The following is a 12,620-nucleotide window of genomic DNA, read 5'->3' as shown; positions in this document are numbered from 1 at the left end:
TTACCAAACAGTGCTGTCCTCCAGTGTGGTTCTTGAATGCTCACCATAGCCGCCTCTTGGGCTAGTTGTATGACAGTCACCAGGGAAGCTTTTCACTGTACACATTGCTGGCCCCCATTCTGTTTAATTAAAAAAAAAGTTTTTATTGAAGTATACTTGCTTTACGATGTTTCTATTGTACAGCATAGCCACGTGGATACATATATCCCCTCTTCCTTCCCACATAGGTCACCACAGAGCATTGAGTAGGGTTCCTTGTGGTTCTCACTACTTATCTGTTTTATGCATAATAGTGTATAAATGTCAATTCCAGTTTCCCAATCCATTCCGCCTTCTTCTTTCCCCCTTGGTATCCCTACGTCTGTTCTCTACGTCTGTGACCGTTTCTGCTTTGCGAGTAAGTTCATCTGTACCATTTTTCTAGATTCCACCTATATGTGTTAAGATATGATATTTGATTTTCCCTTCTGACTGACTTCGTTCTGGATACAGGTCCATCTGTGTCTCTGCAAATGGCACAGTTTCATTCCATTTTATGGCCGAGCAATATTCCGCTGTGTGTGTGACTGTGCATGTGTAGCATGTCTTCTTTATCCATCCATCTGTCGATGGACATGTAGGTTGCTTCCATGTCCTGGTATTGTAAATAGTGCTGAAATGAACATTGGGGCGCATGGATCTTTTTGAATTATGATTTTCTCTGGGTATGTGTCCAGGAATGGGATTGCTGGATGATATGGTAGCTCTATTTTTAGATTTTTGAGACGTTCCCATACTGTTCTCTATAGTGCATATATCAGTTTACATTCCCTCAATCCTGTTGAATTAGACTGCTCATAGTTTGTGTCCTAGAGCACCATAGGTAATGAGTCATAATTCTCCATTCACCATCAAGAGTCTTAGTAACACTGTAGACCTTATATGTATTCCTTCAAAGGCCACCATTTTTATTTAAATCAGTAGAGGTCAAATTAATGAAGTTTTGCTATGGACTTACTCTGAGATCCCATACTTGTGTCTTTCTGGAAATTTCACACTGGCTTAGTTTATAGGACTTTGGGGAGAGTAGGGGTGGAGGCTCTGCTCGCACCACAGATGACTCTGAAAATCAACCTAGGATCTCCTTACCCAGCACCCTCTACTTTATAGCTTATGTCAGCCTAAGTGTGTCTCCACTAAGTGTGTGGACAGACCAGCAGTACCAGTATCAACTGAGAACTTTGTGAGAAGTTCTCAGGCCTCATCTCAGACCTAGTAAATGGGAAGCCCTGAAATTAACAAGCCCTCCGAGTAATCTGGGTCTGTTCTCAAGCTTGAGAGGCACTGGCTTCTAGAGTCGAGGCTTAGCACACACAGGCTGGGTCCATGTGCCAGAGCCGTCTTTTGACAACCACAAAACAGCTTTTCTGAGTTTGTCAGGGACAGTGACAGCCCAGGCTGGTGGTCCTGATGCTCTGAGGTTCTTATTTTTCCATGGGTGGCCAGAGCTTTCCTAAATAGGGCTAGAAGTTCAATTTGTAGCCAGCAGAGACCCTGTGAAGTTCACAGACTTACATAGGTTCTGGACCCCTGACTTCAGCTCATTCCTTCTGATTAGCTGAGCATCTTGTGGTTCAGAGCAGCTGTTTTACTTGCTGACCATTTGCCTAATGGAGCTTCACAAACAGGTTTCTCCCACTTGCCAAGAGACCTAAACCCAGTGGAAACCTGTCAGTTGTTTGGATCCTGCCACTTTGTCCAGCTGCCTCATTTTACACTCTCATTGCTGAATTTGCACGTGTTTGCTACTGAAGTTCAGAAGGAAGCCACAGCAGGGGGTTGTCCATGGCCAAGCGGCTGGACTTGAGCTGGGTTTCCATTTATTGTGATCCATGTGGGCTTCTGAGAGGCAGAGGGCTGAGAAATCCAAGACACCCCCTGGGATAGGTGAAGAGTAAGGTGTGACCAGTTCATTTTGTCTTGCCATCTGCTGGGGACGTGACACAAAGGAGAGCATTTTAAAGGTAGAAACAGCTTTAGAGGTCATAATGGCTGTCAGGTATTGAACGTCTATCTTCTGGGCACAGTATACCTATAATCTCTATCCCTGGAATGGTCTAGGTATTGAGTATACTGCTGTTATCTTCTTTGGACAGGTGTGTTAGTCAGGGTTCTCCAGAGAAACAGAACCAGTAGGGTATGTGTGTGTGTGTGTGTGTGTGTGCACCTGTGTGTTTAGATAGAAGTAGATTTATTATAAGGAAATAAATTGGTTCGTGTGATGATGGGACTGAAAAGAATCGCAAGATCTGTAGGGTGAATTGGCAAGCTGGAGGCCTAGGAGAGCTGATCGTGTGGTTCCAATCTTGAGTTCGAAGACCTGAGAACCAGGGAGAGCCAGTGTTTCAGTTGGAGTCAGTGTCACAGTTCTAAGGCAGTCATTGGGGAAGAATCCTCTTCCCTTGGCGAAGTCTCAGCCTTTTTGTGCTATTCAAGCCTTCAAGTGATTAGGTGAGGCCCACCCACATGTGGGAGAGCAATCTGCTTTATGCTACTGATTTGCATATTAATCTCATCCACAAAGGGCTTTCCAGGTGGTGCCACTGGTAAAGAATCTGCCTGCCAGTGTAAGAGCCATGGGTTCAATCCCTGGATTGGGAAGCTTCCCTGGAGGAGGGTATGGCAACCCACTCCAGTATTCTTACCTGGAGAACCCCATGGACAGAGGAGCCTGGTGGGCTACAGTCCATAGGATTGCCAGGAGTTGGACATGGCTGAAGTGGCTTAACACACACACACACTCTTATTGCCAAAACACCCTCTCAGAAACACCCAGGACAATTTTTGACCAAAGGCCACTCCACAGCCCAGTAAAGTTGGCGTATAACATTATCACACCTGGTGAGGAGACCGAAGCTTTGAGACCTTAGTGATTTGCTCAGCATCACACTGCTGGTGGAGGGCAAAGCCAGCTCTGAAACCGAGGCCTGTTTGTCTCCTGTGTTCCAAGCCTTCCCTTGATCACCCTCATTTAGAAAACGTGGAGACTCAGAGGGTGAGGGCTTGTTGAAATCAACAAGAATGCAGGGTTGGCCCAGCATTCCCGGTCTGCCCCTTTCCCACCCGTGCTTTGTGGGGAGCTTCAGCTTAATCTGTGCTTATAGCTCAGCCTTTCCCCTCAGGGCTCCCAAGCTTGTGTTCCAGTGAAGAGATCAGAGTCAGTACCTGATGAACCCTGAGGAAGGGGAGGGATTTGAAGAACCAGATGAGTTCACTGTCCATACCCAAAATAGTCTGGACTCTGTAGTGCTTCCCAGGCAGGACCTAAAAAAAAGTCCTGTGATGAGGTTGGCTGGAATCACTGTTGTCTCTCTACTCAGGGCCAAAATTTTAACCATTGTATTTGATAAAGACCGAGAGAGCATGCTTCTCCAGTCTGAGGAGAGAATGATAGAGGTGGGGCTGATTCAGAGTAACCCCCAACCCCCTGTTTGTCTCCACCCAGTCAGTAGGGCTCTCATCCACTTCACTGACCTTCCGCAAAGAGGGATCCATTGATCCACAGATTTATTTTGTTGATTTAATGCATTAGCTTAGGAATGGTTAGTTTAGGAATGGTCAGATGTTATTTGAAAAGAAGGGATGGAGCCAAAGCAAAAACAATACCCAGCTGTGGATGTGACTGGTGATAGAAACAAAGTCCGATGCTGTAAAGAGCAATATTGCATAGAAACCTGGAATGTCAGGTCCATGAATCAAGGCAAATTGGAAGTGGTCAAACAGGAGATGGCAAGAGTGAACGTCGACAGTCTAGGAATCAGCGAACTAAAATGGACTGGAATGGGTGAATTTAACTCAGATGACCATTATATCTACTACTGTGGGCAGGAATCCCTCAGAAGAAATGGAGTAGCCATCATGGTCAACAGAAGAGTCCGAAATGCAGTACTTGGATGCAATCTCAAAAACGACAGAATGATCTCTGTTCGTCTCCAAGGCAAACCATTCAATATACAGTAATCCAAGTCTATGCCTCAACCAGTAACGCTGAAGAAGCTGAAGTTGAACGGTGCTATGAAGACCTATAAGACCTTTTAGAACTAACACCCAAAAAAGATGTCCTTTTCATGATAGGGGACTGGAATGCAAAAGTAGGAAGTCAAGAAACACCTGGAGTAACAGGCAAATTTGGCCTTGGAATACAGAATGAAGCAGAGCAAAGGCTAATGAGAGTTTTGCCAAGATAATGCACCTGTCATAGCAAACACCCTCTTCCAACAACACAAGAGAAGACTCTACACATGGACATTACCAGATGGTCAACACCGAAATCAGATTGATTATATTCTCTGCAGCAAAAGATGGAGAAGCTCTATACAGTCAACAAAAACAAGACCAGGAGCTGACTGTGGCTCAGATCATGAACTCCTTATTACCAAATTCAGACTTAAATTGAAGAAAGCAGGGAAAACTGCTAGACCATTCAGGTATGACCTACATCAAATCCCTTATGATTATACAGTGGAAGTGAGAAATAGATTTAAGGGCCTAGATCTGATAGATAGAGTGCCTGATGAACTATGGAATGAGGTTCATGACACTGTACAGGAGACAGGGATCAAGACCATCCCCATGGAAAAGAAATGCAAAAAAGCAAAATGGCTGTCTGGGGAGGCCTTACAAATAGCTGTGAAAAGAAGAGAAGCGAAAAGCAAAGGAGAAAAGGAAAGATATAAGCATCTGAATGTAGAGTTCCAAAGAATAGCAAAAGAGATAAGAAAGCCTTCCTCAGTGATCAATGCAAAGAAATAGAAGAAAACAACAGAATGGGAAAGACTAGAGATCTCTTCAAGAAAATTAGAGATATCAAGGGAACGTTTCATGCAAAGATCGGCTCGATAAAGGACAGAAATGATACGGACCTAACAGAAGCAGAAGATTAAGAAGAGATGGCAAGAATACACAGAAGAACTGTACAAAAAGGATCTTCACGACCTGGATAATCACGATGGTGTGATCACTCATCTAGAACCAGACATCTTGGAATGTGAAGTCAAGTGGGCCTTAGAAAGCATCACTACGAACAAAGCTAGTGGGGTGATGGAATTCCAGTTGAGCTATTTCAAATCCTGAAAAATGGTGCTGTCAAAGTGCCGCACTCAATATGCCAGCAAATTTGGAAAACTCAGCAATGGCCACAGAACTGGAAAAGGTCAGTTTTCATTCCAATCCCAAAGAAAGGCAATGCCAAAGAATGCTCAAACTACCGCACACTTGCACTCATCTCACACGCTAGTAAAGTAATGCTCAAAATTCTCCAAGCTAGGCTTCAGCAATACGTGAACCATGAACTTCCTGATGTTCAAGCTGGTTTTACAAAAGGCAGAGGAATCAGAGATCAAATTGCCAACATCCGCTGGATCATGGAAAAAGCAAGAGAGTTCCAGAAAAACATCGATTTCTGCTTTATTGACTACGCCAAAGCCTTTGACTGTGTGGATCACAATAAACTGTGGAAAATTCTGAAAGAGATGAGAATACCAGACCACCTAACCTACCTCTTAAGAAATCTGTATGCAGGCCAGGAAGCAACAGTTAGAACTGGACATGGAACAACAGACTGGTTCCAAATAGGAAAAGGAGTGTGTCAAGGCTGTATATTGTCACCCTGCTTATTTAACTTCTATGCAGAGTACATCACGAGAAACGCTGGGCTGGAAGAAGCACAGGCTGGAATCAAGATTGCCAGGAGAAATATCAATAACCTCAGATATGCAGATGACACCACCCTTATGGCAGAAAGTGAAGACGAACTAAAAAGCCTCTTGATGAAAGTGAAAGAGGAGAGTGAAAAAGTTGGCTTAAAGCTCAACATTCAGAAAACGAAGATCATGGCATCCGGTCCCATCACTCCATGGGAAATAGATGGAGAAACAGTGGAAACAATGTCAGACTTTATTTTTGGGGGCTCCAAAATCATTGCAGATGGTGATTGCAGCCATGAAATTAAAAGACGCTTACTCCTTGGAAGAAAAGTTATGACCAACCTAGATAGCATATGGAAAAGCAGAGATATTACTTTGCCGACGAAGGTCCGTCTAGTCAAGGCTATGGTTTTTCCAGTAGTCATGTATGGATGTGAGAGTTGGACTGTGAAGAAGGCTGAGCACCAAAGAATTGATGCTTTTGAACTGTGGTGCTGGAGAAGACTCTTGAGAGTCTCCTGGACTGCAAGGAGATCCAACCAGTCCATTCTGAAGGAGAGCAGCCCTGGGATTTTTTTGGAAGGAATGATGCTAAAGCTGAAACTCCAGTACTTTGGCCACCTTATGTGAAGAGTTGACTCATTGGAAAAGACTCTGATGCTGGGAGGGATTGGGGGCAGGAGGAGAAGGGGATGACTGAGGATGAGATGGCTGGATGGCATCATGGACTCAATGGACGCGAGTCTGAGTGAACTCCAGGAGGTAGTGATGGACAGGGAGGCCTGGCATGCTGTGATTCATGTGGTCGCAAAGAGTCGGACACGACTGAGCGACTGAACTGAACTGAACTAAACAAAGTCATTCAAAAAATTTCATTTTTTTGATGCTTGAAAAATCCTTCAACCAAATATGTTTAGCCTAGTAAAAGTTAGAAATATAGAGGAAATAAAGATTACAAGAAATGCCATCTTTTAAAAAAATTATTAAAGTATAGTTGATATACAGTGTGTTAATTTCTACTGTGCTGCAAAGTGATTCAGTTACACACACATATATATATACTTTTCCATTATGGTGTATTGCAGAATATTGAATATAGTTCCTTGTTCTATATAGTAGGACACAGTTGTTTACCCATTTTATATATAATAGGCAGCATCTGCTAATCCCAAACGCCCAATCTATCCTCCCTTCAACCCCTCCCTCTTGGCAAGCACAAGAGGTCTGGTTCTCTTATGTCTGTGAGTCTGTTTCTATTTTGTAGATAAGGTCGTTTGTGTCATATTTTAGATTCCATATATAAGTGGTACTGTATTTGTCTTTTGAAAAACATACTCTGTTTTTGGCTGTGCTGGGTCTTTGTTGCTGCGTGGGCTTTTCTCTAGTTGCGGCAAGCAGCGGCTAGTCTCTAGCTGCGGTGCGCAGGCTTCTCACGGCAGTGCCTTCTCTCGTTGGAGCGTGGGCTCCAGGGTGCGCAGGCTCAGGAGTTGCGGCTCCTGGGCTCTAGGGCACAGGCGCACGGGCTTAGTTGCTCCACAGCATGTGGGATCTTCCTGGATCCGGGATTGAGCCCATGCCCCTGCAGTGGCAGGTGGCTTCTTTGCCACTGAGCCACCAGGGAAGCCCCTGTCTCTCTCTTTTGGACTTGCTTCATTTGTGATAATCTGTAGGTCCGTCCATGTTGCTGCCAGTGGCATGGTTTCGTTCTTTTTAAGGCCGCATAATATACCTCTGTGTGCCTGTGTGCGTGTGTGTAGAGAGAGCTTTATCCATTCATATGTCAGTGGACAGTTTAGGTTCTTTCCATGTCTTGGCCATTGTGAAGAGTGCTGCTATGAACACAGGGGTGCCTGTTTCTCTTCAAATTAGAGTTTGATCTGGATATATGCCCAGGAGTGGGATAGCTGGGTCACATGGCAGCTCTATTTTTAGTGTTTTGAGGAACCTCCATACTCCATCCTCATCCATAGTGGCTGTACCAATTTAGATCCTCACCAACAGTGTAGGAGAGTTCTTTTCTTCACACCCTCTCTATCATTTGTCATTTGTAGACTTTTTAATGATGTCCATTCTGACTGGTGCGAGGGGTACCTCATTGTAATTTTGATTGCATTTCTCTAATAACTAGAGGTGATGAGCATCTTTTCATGTCCCTGTTGACTATCAGTACGTCTCCTTTGGAGAAATGTCTATTTAGGCCTTTTGCCCATTTTTTTGATGGGGTCGTTTGTTTTTGAGTTGTATGAACTGTTTGTATATTTAGAAAATTAAGCTCTTGTCAGTTGTATCATTTGCAAATATTTTCTCCCAGTCCGTAGGTTGTCTTTTTGTTATGATGATGGTTTCCTTTGCTGTGCAAAAGCTTAGAAGCCTGATTAGGTCCCATTTCTCTGTTTTTGCTTCTATAGAAATGCCATCTTAAGATAACCACTGCTAATGTTTTGATATGTATGCTTCTAGACATTGTTAGAGGTTACTCTTAACTCGGGTTCTAATCTCATTCATCCATTATTATAGCTGTGTGACCTTGAACAAGTCACTCCACCTTTCTGAGCCTCCCTCTTTGAGTTTCCCCAACCTACAAAGTATCAACTTCTGGTACTTGTGGTGTTTGAATAGAAAAATGAAATTTGTAAGAACCCCTTGTTCATAGTTGGTGCTCGATTCAGTCCCCTCTGTGCACACATGCTTGTTTTCACCGCCCCTTCTTTTAGGGCTGGGCAGATATTTTTAAGAAGAGGTCATGCTGACAGTTCACAGATCGAATCACCACTCATGTCATGTGATACCTTTTCTACTAAAAGACTTCAACACTCTTGGAAAACAAAACAAGTAACCCTTGAAATATTTGCATTAAAAATAAAAAAACTCCCTGCAGCTGTGCGTGTTTATGTATGAAAGTAAATGCATGTCTCTGCCTCCTGAGAACATGAAAGGATGCTTTGAACCTCCTTTGGAGATTACCTGTAAATGTAGTCGGGGGCAGACTCCTTTGCCCTAAGGCGTTGTGTGACGTTGGGTTGCACTGGGTTAAACTGTAGTCCTGCCTTTTGGCCATGCGTTCTCTGTTTCCTAAATCCCACCCTGGCACAGCGAGTAGATGAAGCGCTATGTATGGTTTTGTCTCCCAAGCACATCATGAAGTCCTGTTAACTATGGACATCTTGGCATCTGTGGACATCCTGGGAGGAGAAGAGCTTGCTTTCTGGGGGTCCCTAGAGTGCAGGCTTTCTGAGTCAGGCCTCATCACTGACTACACAGGTGTGACATTTTCAGAGCCTGCACAAGCAGTCACGAACTATTCACAAGTGAGATAAAGACTTAAGAACACGCTTGTGTGTATGTGGAGGTATGCACACATTTTTTGGTTTTAAATCAGACCATGCTAGGGACCTTCGTATTGGGAGCATGAGTGTATTTAATCTTCTTTATTTCTGGCCATACTGCATGGCATATGGGATATTAGTTCCCCACCCAGGGATTGAACCCATGCTCCCTGCGGTGGAAGCTTGGGCGTCTTAACCACTAGACTGCCAGGGCCAGTCCCTATTTATTCTTTCGAGGTTATAAGTTTGAAACCCTATTGTGGAGAACTGGTTTTGATAAAAAGATAAAGCAATTTAAAAATAATTGGCAAGTCAAGTGAAGGGCATAGAGGGGTTGCACCTTTGAAAGAGAAAGTAAAAATATGCGGGAAATTTGAAGCACCAACAAGACAGACGGCCATGTGTGTGACTGTATTCACATGAAGGGCTTTGGCCCTTCTATGGAGAGCCTGCTTCTGAAATAAATCCTTGCTTGTGACCCCATGGTCCTCCTGGGTCAGGAAAGCCAGACATGAATGATGCACTTGATGGAGGAGGTAATTGCAGTCAGTAAATATTCATAAAAACAAGAGACTGAATCCCTACCCCTGCCTTTTGATCAGAATTGGAATGAAGCAGTGTTTGAGATTCAACCAGGCAATCCTAAAGGAAATCAGTCCTGAATATTCATTGGAAGGACTGATGCTGAAGCTGAAACTTCAGTATTTTTGCCACCTGATACGAATAACTGACTCACTGGAAAAGACCTTGATGCTGGGAAAGATTGAAGGCGGGAGAAGGGGATGACAGAGGATGAGATGGTTGGATGGCATCACCGACGCAATGGACATGAGTTTGAGTAGGCTCTGGGAGTTGTTGATGAAGAGGGAGGCCCGGCGTGCTGCAGTCCATGGGGTTGCAAAGAGCTGGACACGCCTGAGCAACTGAACTGAGTGTTTGAGGTCTAGCTCCTGGAAGGACAGGCTTAAAAGCAGACCAGAAAAGGAGAACTGAGTCATAGGGACCCACGTCCTCAGTCAGAGACGCTGTTTGTAAGGTGGTTCCTCTCAGTTCCACGGAGATGCCCTCCACCTTCCTGCCATCACCACATGGGTAGCTCGGGTGGCCTGCGTCTTCTGCATCCTTCCCGAGTGTGTCCCCTCTCCTAGGGACAGGCACTTCCCTCCAAGGCCAGCCCTGGGCTCTGTCACGTCGCACCTGAGCACTGACCTGGCTTCCCAGGGCTGCTGCTTCCTTGCCTTTCTCTGTTAGGTGGGCGGCTACCCCAGGCCCCGTGGCTGGCCTTTTCCTCCTTGGACCTCACACAGGCCACACTGCCAACAGCAGGTAGCAGCCTGGTTATTTTGTGCCTCTCATACTTGTAAGAAAACCCAGTAGGTCTGTGTCCTGTGGTTTTATACTGGGTCCCTGGTGTTGAAACATAACCCCCACAGCCAAACTGTGCCAGCGGCCCACGGTGACAGGCACTGAACCAGTCAGGGCGCTCTGTGGGTCAAATGGGTTTCGGGAGCCTGTGTTTGACTTGAAGGAAACTGGGGACCTTACAAGGAAGTGACAGGGAGACACAAGGCTCGAAATATAAAGGAGCAAATTCAGTGTCCTTTGTGGCTCATGAAATACCAGTGCTCTTGTGCTAAATAAATCTCACTTCATGCTGGGCAGTGGGGAGAGGTGATGACTGAATGCTAGTTACGTGGGGATGGCCAGTGGCCAGGCATGTTGTACGGGGGCTGGTGGAGGTGAGGTCCGGCCCCCCGATCCTGCCTGCTCAGTGGTTCCTGCATCCTAAGCGGAGTACTGATGCCCGGTGGCGGAGCGGGGGCAGGTGGTGGGGGCGGGGTGTGTGTGTGCTGGCCTGAAACATGACTGACGGGGCCTGGGAATGGCAGGTGCAATGGTGAGGGTATTAGCACAAGTTGGGGTGCCCAATGCAGAGGCCAAACAAACTGAAACATTGGAGTTTGGAGCAGAGAAGGGTTAATTGCAGGGCCATGCAAAGAGACAGTGGCTCATGCCCTAAAAAAACCCTAAGCTCCTGGAAGGGTTTTGGCAAAGCACTTTTAAAAGCCAGGTTCGGGTGTGGGGGGGAGATTGCAGGGTCACGTGATCAGCTTGTGCACAATTAATCACATTGGTTGATGGTGAGGGAACAGGGTGATGTCACAGCGGTTCATGTTATTGGTCCTAGCCTGGGGCTATGGGCTCATGGTCATCAAATATTAATAGAGTAGTTAACATCTGTTTGGTGGTGGGTTTTCATATCTGCAAAGCAACTCAAGAACTGTGCATCAAATAGGGGCTTCTCTGGTGGCTCAGATAGTAAAGAATCTACCTGCAATGCAAGGGACCTGGGGTCAATCCCTGGGTCAGGAAGATCCTCTGAAGAAGAGAATGGCAGCCCACTCCAATATTCTTGCCTGGAGAATTCCATGGCCAAGAGGAGCCTGGCAGGCTACAGTCCACGGGGTCACAAAGAGTTGGACACGACTGAGCAACTAACACTTTCACTTTTCACTTTCATATCTGCAAAGCAACTCAGGAACTGTGCATCAAATACTATTATCTAGGTACTTCAGAAAGGAGCTTGAGCATACAACACAGGGGGAGGCCTGTCTCCCAGGAAGGGCCCCATGGGGTCCTGCTGGGTTGCAGTTCCTCTCTTTTTTTCTGATACTCCTCAGCCTTGAGGAGAACAAGTTTTTGAACAAGAAAAGGAATAAAAGTTCAGAGAAGGAGGTTAATCGTAAACTTGACAGAGCTACCCACACAGTCTGGCTTGGTTACAAGGGGAGTGTTGGGCCTGGGCTCTGCTGGTTGTGTGGTTGTCTCTAGGTAGGGTGGCCAGAGGGGGCTAGGCCAGCAGACACCATCTCATTCCCCGCCCAGGGGAGATGGTGGGGGCTGGGAATGGCCTGGCCCAGCTCCCACTGACCTCCTCTCTTTGCTCTTCCCCTTTTTGAAGGACGGAGGCTGCACGTGTCCAGGAGATGTCGCCAAAGCCTTTGGTAAGAGGCCGTGGAGGGGAGGGAGCGTGCAGGGAAGGGGGCGGTGAGCTCCCTGAGGGGGTGCCGGAGGGAGGGGGCAGACACTTTGGGAGAGGATCGGGGCCAATCCTGAGTTTCCTCTCCCTGGATCTCAGCCTCTGATTGGCCCTTTGGTTCTAAGTGGTGTCAGAGCAGGCGGAGTGCCCAGGGATAGATAGTGGGCAAGGTCAGAGCCCAGAAGTCACCACTGAGAAGGCTCAAGGGACCCGTTGGAAGAGGACTGTACCAGGTCTGATGCCCCACGAAACTTCAAACTTCAGCGAGGGGGTGTTTGGAGCCTAACCTAGGGTTAATATCCCCAGGGAGGGACTGAGATCCAAGCCTCAGTTTCACATACCAGATGCTGAGGAGCCTGTTTCCCACTAGGGGGCAGCAGCTTCCGGCTGTGGTCTGGTGGGGCTGGACCACGGGCCGGCTGGCCAGGTGTTTTCTTGGGAAGGCACTGGGCCATGCAGCATCTCTGCAGGCTGTGCCCCGTGCCCGCCACTGAACCTTTGCCAACTGCGGTCCGCAGCTGTGAGGTGTACCAGCCAGAGGCAGCCCCTCCTTCCTTTCCTGATAACAGG

General features: G+C 46.4%; 1 protein-coding gene across 2 annotated transcripts in view; it reads left to right on the top strand.

Annotated features, from left to right (window-relative positions):
• Window positions 1–12,620, top strand: part of GMPR (guanosine monophosphate reductase) — a 60,530-nt gene that overhangs the window by 39,326 nt on the left and 8,584 nt on the right. For both annotated transcript variants that reach the window (XR_011251316.1, XM_069563868.1), the window contains exon 7: window positions 11,973–12,015. Coding sequence is in view for 1 of the 2 variants with exons in the window: in XM_069563868.1 (XP_069419969.1) it covers window positions 11,973–12,015 (43 nt within the window). In the remaining variant the exon portion in view is untranslated. The remainder of the gene's footprint in view (window positions 1–11,972; window positions 12,016–12,620) is intronic.

Source organism: Ovis canadensis, chromosome 20, assembly GCF_042477335.2.
Source record: "Ovis canadensis isolate MfBH-ARS-UI-01 breed Bighorn chromosome 20, ARS-UI_OviCan_v2, whole genome shotgun sequence".
Lineage (NCBI taxonomy): Eukaryota > Metazoa > Chordata > Mammalia > Artiodactyla > Bovidae > Ovis > Ovis canadensis.
The sequence above is the reverse complement of the archived record's forward strand: the minus strand, read 5'-3'. Positions and strand labels throughout refer to the sequence as shown.